Genomic DNA, 13,480 nt, shown 5'->3' with positions numbered 1-13,480 from the left:
GGGAGGGGACTGCTCCTCACCCCTTAAGACAAAGAGCCAGCATGTTTTGAAAGATTGTAGTGTGCCAGGCACAATTCTGAGCTCTTTATGGAAGGTAGGCTCCATTTCCCCTGTTTTACAAATGAGAATGTACCTCACCTCCAATCCAGTCACCTCAGAGGCTAAATGATGCGGCTCAGGACACACTGACTGAGTGGAGCTGTGCTGTGAACCTAAGCAGTCTGACTCCGGGGCATGTTCACCCAAACCGTTAGATGTCTGCAGAAGGTGCAGCGTTACCTCTAAGGAAAGAAATGGTTAGTTGGGGGTTGGGGAAAAACTTCACAAGAGAGCAAGTGCATGAGCTGCATGTCAAAGGCCAGTGAAAAGTCTTCCCCAAAATAAGGGGTGTTGGAGAAATGGTCTTGCAGGCAAGGGGAACAGCAGCACAAAGATATGGTGGCGTGTAGCAGCATGGTACCTTCAGGGAACCCGTGATGTTCATTGCTGATTTGAGGTCCTGACAGTGGTATCTGCCCCGTGGGGACCTCAGGAGCTTCTGGATGGGATATGTGCATTTCCCAGCATGCTGCTGGTTACGTAACAAGCTGCAGTCCGTGCTCATTGCTTTTTTCCTCTTCTCTGACCTTTGGTGAGTGAGTAAGAGGTGAAAATATGGAATTTCTTTCTTGGCAGGTTATCTTGACAGGAAATAAATCTGAGTCAAAGAACCAAGGTTTTAGTAAGTTAACCATTAACCCCATCTCTCTATTCTAAGCACATTAGACATTCAATCACATGCTGGATTTTGGCTTTGTCTTGGCAGGGACACCACTCAACATAATTATCCTCCATTGCCTAAGTTTAATATACGAGGAGCTAATTGTATTCATTTACTTCCTCACATTCTTGCTTCCATTATGTGGTGAACTAATCAATTTGCTTCATTTTTTTCTAAATAACATGTCTTTTCTAGTTATTGGAAACTGGCTGTAATTCAATCTAATTCAAAAATATTTACCGAACACTTATTATGTACCAGGAGTTGTGTTGGGCGCTATGAATATGGAGATTAGTTCATTCAATCATTCCTTCTGTTAATGAATATTTATTGAACACTAGCTGTGTACTAAACACTGTGCTGAGTGCTAAGGGTACAACAGAAAAATAAACATGGCCCTGGAAGTCAGGGAGCTTAGAGTTTAGTAGGGAAAAGTGAACTTAATGGAATATACAAAGGTAAAATTATACAAAGCCATGTATTTTGGGGGAAAGTTCCACAGTGCTATGAGAGTGTATCGTAGGGAGCCAGACTTAGTCTGCAGGGTGAGGGTAGCCTTCTGGGGATGCAGAGAGAATAAGGGTAGGGCCAGCAGGAGAGCACTAAAGGCCTGGAAGTGGCTACTCTCACATATCTGGCAGTAGGTGATGGGAGTAAGCAGGGTGGGGAGGCAGGAGAAGCAGCTGGAACCCTGCATTCATGGGGAAGGATTTGCTTTTTCCACTGAGAGCAATGGAGCGGGCATCAGAGGGGAGGAGCAGAGCACAAGCAAGATCACTCAGCGTCTCACACATTTCCCTGAGTTGAAGAGTCGGGTGAGGATGCTGGGATGCCACCATAGTGGTCCAGGAGACAGAAGATGGTGGATTAGACCAGAGGAGTGGCCATCGGGGTGGATGGGTGTGAGAGACAGTGCAGAGATGACATGGAGCTACCTGATGAAAGACTGGATATGGGGTAGGGGGAGAAAGGAGTCAAGAACGAGTCCCGGGTTTTGTGCGGGTACAGTCGGTGAGTGTTGAGGCCACTCATCCTGCATTCTGCTTTGGATCTGTGGAGTTCACAGTGGCTTTGGAACCTCCATGAGGATCCATGGGGCAGGCATTAACACCTACAGCCAAGGCCAGAGACACACTGGAGATTCACTGCCAACTGGGTGGTCATTGCAGCCTTTGGAACCCTTGATAAGAGAATTGTTATAGGACAAAGGCTTGACAGACTCCAGTGTTTAACGCCTGGGAGGACAAGGCTGTGTGCGCAGAGGGAAGTGAAGTGTGAAAGGCAGTATTGAGAGGGTGGACAAGTCAAAGGAGGGGAGGATGCCATGGGATTTCCTGGCAAGGCCGTATGTTGTTGACCTGTCTTGGTGTAGGGAAGCGGGTAGAAGCCAGGCAGAGTCGGGTGGAGAGTGAAGCAGCAAGAATGCAGAGCCCCATCAGGAGGCGTGATGTGAAGGGGAGACTTGAGAGGGGCAACGTGGGTGATGGGGAGAAAATGGAACGTGCTGCAATTCCCTCGTGGGTCCATTCAAGGGTGGATGGCTGCTCTGGCAAGCATAGCGCACCTGACCCAGGAGCCTTTGGAATAGGTGGGTAGGGAGATAGGTAAGGATATTCAAAGAGCAATACCAGGTTTGGCAAATCTGACTTGTGTCCTTTGTTTTTTTTTTTTTTTTTTTTTTGCATTTTGGACCATTTTCAGATTCTGCGGGCCATTGGTAAAGGGAGTTTTGGAAAGGTAAGAATATGAATGCCTAGACCACTGGGCTTAAGTATGTGTGTATATTTGTGTGTCTGTGTGTTGGTTGCTGGGCACTGGGAATATCCTGTTTGACAGTAAGATTTCGATTTGACAAACTTGGAATGCGAAAAGGCGTCTGAATAGTTTCCTTTGGGTCTGGTGTAATTTTATTCTGAAAATTAAATTACCACGACAGCCCTGGCTGAGGTGAATTACAATGGTAATTATTTCAAGATTGCCACTGCCATTTGTTCCTTGAGAATCTAAATCAACAAAGTAGGAAAAAACCATAAACCTCACAAAGGCAGCTCTTTCTGGCCATGTAGACATTTATTGTTTTGGAAAGTTTGTGTTTGTGACCTTTGACTATTTTTGGTGAAAGGGTGTAGAAGACTAGAAGGTGGCAGGAGTTTTTAGAAAAGCAAAATGTTCCCCCAATCAAGCCCCAGTCTGTTCTCACATACTCAGAAATTTTGGGGTGCAATAATTGCTTTGAGAACCTATTGAATGCCAGGTATTCTGTTATGTTTTTTCAGAACTATTGTTCTTTCCATTTTACAGATGGAAAAGCTTAGATGTAAAACTTAGCCTGTGCAGCTCAGAAAGATGGAGCAAGGGCCATATAGGCAGGAAGTATCATAAGTGGGATTTGAACTGAAGGCTGACCAGGGACCTGCTATTTCAGCAACCCACACACTCTTGGTTAGACTATTTAAAACTCGTGGAGCTACACGAGACATGTGACCTAAGAAGTTGGATAGACCAAGACACCCTCCTTTCCTCCTTCGCTGCATTTACTAATCCAATCCATGCATACTAATGGAATGCAAACCCTGTACTAGGTACTGCTTTAGACTCTGTTGATCCGTAGCAACCAACACAGACCCAGATGTCTTTTCTTGTGAGGCTTACATTTAAAAAACGAGAGAGATGAGAAACATAATTATATACCTTTATGGTACATTAGATAATGATAAGTGCTTTAAAATACAGTAAGGTAAGGGGAACATGGAGTTGTGGGGGAGTGGCAGGGAGAAGCTGCTATTTTGTAGAGCTGAGCTATCAATAAGGTATCCACTAACCACATGTGGATATTTAAATTTAAATTAATTAACATTAAGTAAAATGTTAACAATTCAGTCCCACAGCACACTAGCTGCATTTCAGGTGCTCAGAAGCCACATGTGGCCAATGGCTACTGTATTGGAAGCTCAGGTTATAGAGCATTTCCATGTCATAGATGGTTCTGCAGGACAGTGCTCTCATACAGGGTGTCAGGGACATCCTTGATGATAAGATGGCATGTGAGCAGAGACCTCAAGGAAGCGAAGGAGGAAGACAGGCAGGTTCCAGGAGGAGGGAAATTTCAGCGCAGATTTCGTGGAACGGAGTGTGCTCTGTCTTGAGGGGCTTCCAGGCTATGGGAGTGGTGCAAGGTGAGGTCAGTGAAGTTGGTGAGGCCCAGATCGTGGAGGACTTCATCTGCGCGGTAAAGTCTAAAGTCTTTTGCTGTTTCACAAAGTGAGAAGAGAAGGTTCAGGGGGTCCTGGGGGAGCAGTGGCACGATCTGTTTGTAGCAGTTCGTAGAAGTTCACTTTGGCTGCCAGTGCAGAGAATAGCCTGGGAGGGGCCACAGCAGCAGCAGGGAGCCCTGTGGGGAGAGGAGGTGGTGGCCTGGGGCACGTGGCGGTACTGGGGATGGTGAGAAAGAGAGTCAGATTTTGAATATATTTTGAAAGTGCCACCAAATCAAGCAGTCCATAGGTAGGGGGGTCTCTGCAGTAGCCCAGAGGCTGTCTGATGTCATCACAGGTCTGGACACTGTTCATCCACCCCTTCTACTTCCCTCAGTGGGATGAGATTTTCTCCTCAGGCTTCCTACCTAATGGTTTAGAGGTTGCCAAGTTCTGTGCATCACATCTTCACACAACTGCTTCTCCCTTCTGTGACTTTGTTAGAGAAGGACTTCCCTCCCGGAACCTCCCAGCCAACTCCTGTTTCATTGGCTATAATTGGTCGCATGACACCCCTTGCTGCTGAGGATGCTGGGAAAGTAAGCATCTTCAATTTTCAGCCTGGAGTTGGGAGACAAGTTCTTCCAGTAGAGTTGGGCAGGAGGATAGCTCGGGTGGGCACACAAAAGTGCCTTTGGGAATGTCCAATATACTAACCATCCTTGTGCTCGCTGCTTGGGGAGCAAAGTTGAGTAAGATGTGGTCCCAACTGACCAGAAACTCATCATCTGTTGGGGTAGGCAGTTCTATGGACCAGCATGTTCGGTGATCAGCTCTATTCCCTGGAAAAATCTCTTCTTCCATGGGGAGTATTTTCTGATGATTTCTGCTTTTCTTTTGCTTATGTGGCCCTTCTTACAGGAGCCTTTCTAAACATGACATGTTGGGATTAATTCACTAACCAGAATGGTATTGAGTTGTGCTGAGTTCTGCAACTTTAATTTGTCTTTTCCACAGAATCTGGACTTCACTGTAGGGACATGCAGGCACCATAGAGCTTCCTGCCTTTTCAGAATCTCATTCCTGAGGTCCTCCACATGCACATTTAACAGTGTTGGTCATTTATGTTGTCGAGTGAATTGGGTCACTGGATAATTTAGCAGACATTCACTGGGCCACTGATGGGGCCATGTGCTGCAGTAGACGTTGTTTTCCTGACAAGACATGGAACTTCCTGAGGGCAAGAATCTTATTTAGAAATCAGACATAAAAAAACAGTAAATTATGACATGGTATGTGATGGTTAATTTTATGTATCAACTTGGTTAGGCTATGGTGCCTAGATGTTTGGTCAAACTTCAATTTAGATGTCACTGTGAAGGTATTGTTTTAGATGAGATTAATGTTTAAATCAGTAGACTTTGGGTAAAAAAGCTGACTCTCCGCAATGTGGATGGGTCTCATCCAACCAGTTAAAGACCTCAGGAGAAAAAGGCTGACTTTCCCTATCGAAAGAGGAATTCTGCCTCCTGGTGGCCTTTGAACTGGAGTTGCAGCATCAACTCTTTCCTGGATTTCCAGCCTGCCAGCCTGCCCTGCAAATGTCAGAAGTCAGATTTGCAAGCCCCCACAATTGTGCCAATCAGTTGTTTAAAATAAATCTGTCTCTGTCTGTCTGTCTGTCTATCCATCCATCCACATTCTGTAGATTCTGTATTCTGGGGAACCCTGACTAATACATGGCACAATTGTGGGACAAGAGCATGTACAGGCTTTAGCCCAGGTGGGGAGACGGAGGGCTCTAGAAAGAGCCAAAGAGAAAAGAGTTCCCATGTACAGCAAACTGTTACACACGAGTTTACTCTTGTCTCCTTGGTGCCTTTGACTCTCTGCAAATGATTATTCAGAAATCGTGTTGAAGATCTGACAGGTGCCACTTTGCATCCTGGTGAGCCTCTCATGCCTGCTTTTATTCTGGGGCCCACGCATCACACCAGCCCCTCACTTCCTCCTTCTCACACTTCCTGGTGGGTCAGGAAGGGAGGATGTTTCGTTCTCCAGGCCTGGATTGTATGGTGAAGACTTAAAATTTCCGTTGTCGCCCAGGCTGGAGTGCAATCACGTCATCTCAGCCCACTGCAAACTCCACCTTCTGGATTCAAGCAATTCTCCTGCCTCAGCCTCCTGAGGTGGGCACCTGTAATCTGGGATTACACCACATCCAACTAATTTTTGTACTTTTTTTAGTAGAGATGGAGTTTCTCCATTTTGGCCAGGCTGATCTCAAACTCCTGACCTCAGGTGATCTAACCACCTTGGCCTCCCAAGAAACTCCATCTCAAAATAAATAAATAAATAAATAAATAAAAATTTGCTTGTTATTTGCATTATCTGACCTCTATAAACAATCATGACCAAAGCCATGCCTTTATAAATTTTAAAATAAAATATTACATGTGAAAAAAAATTCCGTTGTATGGTGAGAGGAGCCACATGGTCCTGCAGACTGATGAACAGAACTCAGGGCCAGTTCACAGACACAGATCTCAGCCCTTCCTCCCACCTCCACTGTCTTCCCACAGGCCCTTGCTCCCAGCCTGCTGCCCTCTCTGCTTGGCACTCACACTATCCCTTAGCATTCCCTGCCTCCAAACGGGCCAGCATGAGGACCCAGACTCTAGGTCTTCTATTTCCTTTCTTATCTGCACTTCCTAAATGGAAGGAAGTGCCAGGCAAAGCCAGGACCAAGATCCCAGAATCACTAGAGCTCCAGGGGCCTGAAGCTGCCCATTGATCCCTGCTGCCCTCCCAAATGTGGACTCAGGTGCTCCCACTGCCTTCTGGATTTGTCTTTTTCTCTAGAAGGTGGATCTTAGCAAGGCTTTCCCTTACTTCTGTCCCTGACCTTCCATCATTCATGCTGGCTTCTTCTTCCACTGGCACCCTTCCAAAAAAAAGGTCTCCAATGAATAGCTTGCATTCTGAACACCCATTCCAGCCCCCACCAGCCAGGATGTTGTGGGGCAAATGATTTTTCCCCCTTGAAGCAAGTTCACCACCTATACTTCCACCTACTCCTCTGACCCAGCTGGAATTGGGCCCCTACTTTGGAGAACTTTCCAGAGGAGTGACCAGTTAGTCAGTGTTTATAAGGAGGAGCTCATCCTTACATAATATCTTGGACAGACACAAATTTCTCTTGGGATAGTTACCACCACTGGGAAGTCAGCACAGCGAGCGTTTATGAGAGTGCAAGTGGTGCAGCAGAGAGCAAGCAGTTTGAGGACTAGACAAACAAGGGTTCAAATGCTGTTGGTGGATGCACTTTGAGCCTCTGTGTCTTCCCCTGTAAAATGGGCATATTGGTGTCTTCTGATAGGGCTGTTGTGAGAGGTTCATGTGATGGTGTAGTGGAGTGTCTAGCACAGAATCCAATCTGATATTCAATAAATGTTGCTTGTCTTATTGATCAAGGCTCTTTTCCCCCTAGGCAGCAGGGAGCGAGTACGGGAGACTTTAACTGAATGTGCTTTTTGGCAGTGTGTGGCGTGAAGAGTTCTGGCTTGGAGAGGCACCTGTCTGGACACAAATATGGTACTGGGACAAGCAGGACTGTTGTATATACTTAAGTCCCCAGAATATCTCACCATATGATATCTGTCACTGCTGGTGAATGATGGGATAAGGCCTGGCAAGACTCATGATTTTGCATGACACTCATTCTTCTTGGAAACTGTACAGCTCTGGGCTTAGCACTGACATTGTCTTTGTATTTTCTCTAAGTCTGTGTCTTGTCCTGTTATTGGAAGTTTGTATGGAGTTGACGTAAAATCAGGCAGCTTAGGTTCATTTGTTAATTTATGATTCCACTCATTTATTCATCTATGCATCTAACCATCCACCCATCCATCAATCCATCCATCCATCCATCCAACATATGGAAGACCAATTTGCTCTGGGCCCTATTCTAGGTACAGAGGTTACAAAAATGAACCAGATACGGTGCCTGCCTTTTAGAATCTCTCAGATACATGCAAGAGGCAAAGAAAAAAACAGATCAATAGAGTCTACTCTGAAAAGCATGGTAGGGGAGGACCACCCATAGTGTATGGGTGTACAGGGATGGAGTGGAGGATGCCTAATTCAAACTTCAAAAGCTGTGATGCTCTTGTTCTCAAGGGCAGGGTTGACTGGATACCCATATGATTTTTTCCCATCATTTTAGTATGAAAATGTGCAAACACAGTGAAGTTGAAAGAATTTTACGGTAAGTACCTATGTCTTCCACCTACATTCCCAATTAACATTTTACCAAACTTATTTTATGAAATACTTATCCTTCTACCCACACATCAGTCCATCTTATTTTTCAATGCATTTAATAGTAAATTGTAAATATCTGTACATTTCCCCTTAAATATTTCAACATAGAGACTTGCTTATAGTTTTTCTTTTTTTGTTCTTTTTCTTTCTTTTTTATTCCATGCCTTCCCATGGCAATAATTCTTTTTTTGATGTGAGATGTACATACAACAGAATGCACACATCTTAAATTTACATTTGTTGACTTTTGAGAAATGCATACATCTGAGTAACCTAAACCCAAACCACAAAACAGAATATCACCACCCAAAATTCCCCTCCTAACCCTTTACAGTCAAAATGTATCCCAAATTCAACTACTCCATCCATTATAGCGTTGCCTGTTCTAAAGTTTAGTATAAAATGGAATCATTCAATATATGCTCTTTTGTGTAAAGCTTCATAACGTTTTGAATTTTATATAATTTTTAGCATAATGTTTTCTGAGATTCATTTATGTTGCTTTGTATCAGTATTTCCCCCTTCTTATTGAGGAATAGTATTCAATTCCATTAATATATCACAGTTGGTTAATCCATTTTTATCATGATAGACTTCAGGACTGTTTCTAGTTTTGATTATTTTGTAAAAAGTTACTATGAGAATTTGTACAGCAGTCTCTTTATGGACATATGATTTTATTTATTTTGGGTAAATATCTAGGATTGGGAATTTCTGGGTCATAGGTTAGGTGTGTATTTAATTTTATACAAAACTGCCAAAAGATTTTCCAGTGTGCCTGTACCATTTTATTCTCTTACTAAGAGTTCCATTTGTTTCACATCCTTGCCAACATATGATGCTATCAATATTTTTAACTTTAGCTATTCTGATGAGAGTTTGGTAGGATCTCAATGTGATTTAAACTTACATTTCCCTGATGACTCATGATGATAAGTATTTTTTCATATGCTTAATGGCCAGTTATATATCTTAATGGACAATTATAGAAATTTTGTGAAGTGCCTGTTCAAAACATTTTGCTATTTTTTTTTTTTTGTAAAATAGGTTGTTTGTCTTATTACTGAATTATGGAATACATATCTGGATACCAGTCTTTTGTCAGACATGAGACTATTTTCAGCCAGACTGGTTTACCTCTTAATTTTATTAGTGGTGTGTTTTGGTGCATGAAAGGTTTCCATTTTGATGAGATCTAATTTGTTGGGTATTTTTGCTTTTAGAGTATTTGTTTTATACAATTTGTATAAGAAAACCTGGCTCTCCAAAATATACTCAATTCACAGAGATATTTTCCTACGTTTACTTTCTAAAAGTTTTATAGTTTTAGCTTATACGTTTAGTCTATAATTCATCTTGAATTGATTTTTTGTGTAGTGTGAGGTAGGATCAAGTTTGCTTATTTTTTTCTTCCTTCCTAGTATGGACATCAATTTCTTGAAAGGGATTTGTTTTGTTTATTGGATTGTATACTAGGCTGTCTAGAGGGACAGAACTAATAGGATATATGTATATATGAAGGAGAGTTTATTAAGAAAATTGCCTCGCACGATCACAAGGTGAAGTCCTATGATAGGCCATCTGAAAGTTAAGGAGCAAGGAAGCCAGTAGTGGCTCTGTTCAAGTCTGTGACCAAAGGCCTGAAAGTCTCTGGCAAACTACTGGTGTAAGTCCAAGAATCCAAAAGCCAAAGAGCCTGGAGTTTAATGTTCTAGGGCAGAAAACATCCATCACAGGAGAAGGCTAGAAGACTCAGCAAGTCAGTTTCTTGCACCTTCTCCTGCCTGCTTTTTCTAGCTGTACTGGAAGCCAATTGGTTGGTGCCCACCCGTGTTGCAAGTGGGTCTTCCTGAGGTTGATCTTCCTCTTCCAGTCCACTGACTCAAATGTTAATCTCTTATGGCAACACCCTCACAGACATACCCAGATACATCCAGAACCAATATTTTGTATCCTTCAATGCAGTCAAGTTGATGCTTAATATTAACCATCACAGATTGCTTTGGGATTCATAAGAAAAAGGAGATGATTTGTGTGTCTTCTTCTGTATTCTCAGTTTTGTTCATTTGACCTACTTGTTGATCATTATGCAAGTACTAGCCTGTCTTAATTACTACAGGTTTCTGGTACATCTTAAAATCAGGTAGTGTAAGTCCTCCACATTTATTCTTTTTCAAGATTGTTTTGGATGTTCTAGAGCATCGATTTTCATATGTGTTTTTGAGTTGCTTATCAATTCTGCAAAAAACTGTGGGATTACAATTGGTACATTAAATCTGTATATCAATTTGGAAAGAATTACATCTTAAGACTAACGAGCCTTCTAACCCATGGAGATGATATACCTCTTTACTTCTATTTATCTTTATTTTATTACATATCTAAAATTCTATTTTAGTGATGTTTTGTCATTTTTAGGGTAGAGGCTTTGCCCTTTTCTGCACTAACGTTTTTTCCAAATAGTTCATGAAGTTTTTTGGGAAGGACAGGGGGAAGGCACTATTGTAATGAAATTGTTTTTAATTTAGTTTTTAATTGTTTACTACTAGATATAATAAATACAATCTATTTATCTTAATTTCATACCTTGAGACCTTTATTATTAAATAATTAGTTGTAATAGTTGTTTTATGGTATTCTGGAGATTTTCTGTGTCAACAATCATTCCATTTGTTAATAAAAGTAGTTTTACCTACTTTCCCCTTTATTTATGCTTTTAAAATCTTTACTGGAGTAGCTAAAACCTTCAGTACAATATTGAGGAGAAGTCATGTGAGCAAGCATCCTTGCTTTGTTCTTAATTTTAGGGGAAAAAAAGTGTTCACTTTTTCATCATTAAGAGCATGCTTATTTCTAAGTTTTTCAGAGATGCTCTTTATCAAATTGAGATGCTCTTTATCAAATTGAGCAACTCTTTTCTCAGTTTTAGTTTTCTGGAAGTGCTTATCATGTCTTGTTGTTGAATTCTATCAAATAATTTTTCTGCATGGATTGAAATGATCATATTTTTTTCTCCTTATTCTGTTACTATGCTGAATTACATTGATTAATTTCCAAATTTTAAACCAACTATGCATTACCTAGATAAATCCCACTTGAATATGATACTTTATTCTTTTTATATATTGTTGAATTTGATTCGCTAATATCTCATTAGAGAATTTTACATCTACATTCATAAAAAATATTAGTCTGCTATTTTTGGTAATAGCTTCATCAAATTTGTTTTTAGGGTTATAGTAGTCTGAAACATGAGTTCAGTCATTTTCCTTCTCTATTTTCTGAAAGCACTTGTGTAAAGTTGGTGTTACTTCTTTAAATGTTTGATAGGATTTACAAATGAAATGATCTGGGTTTAGAATTTTCTTTCTAGTAAGAATTTTGGCTACAAAATTACCTTCTTTCGTAGATATAAGGCACTCAGATTTTGTGTTTTTTCTCATGTTAATTTTAGTAAGTTATATTTTTCAAGAAATTAATCAATTTTCTCCATATTGGCAAATTTGTTCACACAAAGTAATTCATGATATTCTTATATGATCTTTTAAGTTTTTGCAGTGTCTGTGGTTGTAACTCCTTTTTCACTTCTGATATTAGCAGTTTGTCTTCTTTCACTTACTTTCTTGGTCAGTTTATAATCTTAGCTCTTCAAGACAGAACCTTAGGTCATTGATTTTAGACATTTTTTTCTAATGTAAGTATTTTAAGCTATAAATTTTCTTCTAAGGACTGCTTTAGCTACACCCCCAAAATTTGATATGTTGTATTTTGTTTATTATTTAGTTAATAATATTTTATAATTTCCCTTGTGATTTCTTCTTTGACCCATGAATTATTTGGTTGTGTGTTGTTTAACTTACAAATTTTGCTCTTTTTCTAAACTTCTTATTGTTACTGGTTCTAATTTCTTTCATTGTGGTCCAAGGACATACTCCACAATTTCAATTCATTTATATTTATGGAGACTCATTTTATGCCCAGCTTATGATCTACCTTAGTAAATGCCCAATGCCCACTTGAAAAGAATGTGTATTTCAAAGTTGTTAGGTGTAAGATTCAATAAATATTAGTTGATTCAAGGTAGTATTCAGAGCTTCCATGTTATTGCTGATTTTTAAAATCTAGTTGTTTTATTAATTTCTGGGCAGTTGTGTAAAACAACCAACTGTGATTGTGAAATTACTTCTTCTTCCTTTAAATCTGTCAATATTTGCTTCTTATACTTTGAGATTTGTTGTTAGATGCATACGCATTTATGATTGTTATTTCCTCATGATGAATTTTTTCTATTATCATTGTAAAATATCCTTCTCTTTTTCTTCTAGTACTACTTATTTTGAAACTTCCTTTCTTTGAGATTAAAATACCTATTCTAATCCATGTATGCTTACTGAATTCAGACATTTTTCTTCATTTTCTTAAAATGCTTGTATAAAGTTGGTGTTACTTTTTAAAGTGTTTGATGGGACTTACAAATGAAATTATATAGCCATTCTAACCTACTTATGCTTACTGCTTCCATGACATATATTTTTCTATGCATTTATTTTTATTCTTTGCTTTTATATTTAATATTAATTTCTTGAGGACAGCATATAGTTGGGTATTGCTTTAAAAAGAAATCCATTCTGACAATCTCTGCCTTTTAGTTGTATTGTTTGTTTAGTCCATTCACAGTTGATGTAATAATTGATATGGTTTTATTTAGGTCTATTTTTGTTTTATTTGTTTTCTTCTTACCTCTTCTTTTTTTTTGGTCTCTGTTTCTTCTTTCCTATATTGTTGTGGATTAATTGAATATTTAAAACTACCTTTTAAATTATCTGTTGACTTTATATGTCCCAGTATTATGTTTTAAATTGTTGATGTAAAGGATTATATTATATATTCTTTTTTCTTCTTTGTTACTTTTCTGCGTCAAATAATTTTCTTTTCTTTTTATATTCTTGAAGCATTTTTTTTATTGTATTTTGGGCTCTGGTGTACATGTGCACATCCTGCATCCTGCAGGATAGTTGCATGGGTACATACATGCCATGGTGGTTTGCTGTCTCCATCCCCCCACGTCGCCTACATCAGGCATTTCTTCCAGTGTTATCCCCCTCCCCCCACCCTGCTGTATACTATATATTCTTAATTTATTTCACAGTCTGTTGAGGGTTAATATTTTACACTTTTTTTTTTTTTTGGATTCTCCTTCCTC

At 40.0% G+C, this 13,480-nt stretch overlaps 1 protein-coding gene across 2 annotated transcripts in view; it reads left to right on the top strand.

Moving 5' to 3' along the window:
• The window catches only part of STK32B (serine/threonine kinase 32B), a 440,962-nt gene that overhangs the window by 93,726 nt on the left and 333,756 nt on the right, over positions 1-13,480 (top strand). The window contains exon 3 of one of the 2 annotated variants that reach the window (XM_017539152.2): positions 2,453-2,497. In XM_017539152.2, the coding sequence (XP_017394641.1) occupies positions 2,453-2,497 (45 nt within the window). Of the gene's footprint in view, positions 1-2,448; positions 2,498-13,480 lie in introns of those variants that run through there. The other variant, XM_037742226.1, reaches the window with a different exon arrangement.

This window comes from Cebus imitator, unplaced genomic scaffold (genome assembly GCF_001604975.1).
Source record: "Cebus imitator isolate Cc_AM_T3 unplaced genomic scaffold, Cebus_imitator-1.0 Scaffold117, whole genome shotgun sequence".
Classification (NCBI taxonomy): Eukaryota; Metazoa; Chordata; class Mammalia; order Primates; family Cebidae; genus Cebus; species Cebus imitator.
Note: the sequence above shows the minus strand (reverse complement) of the source record. Positions and strands in the feature narration are given on the sequence as shown.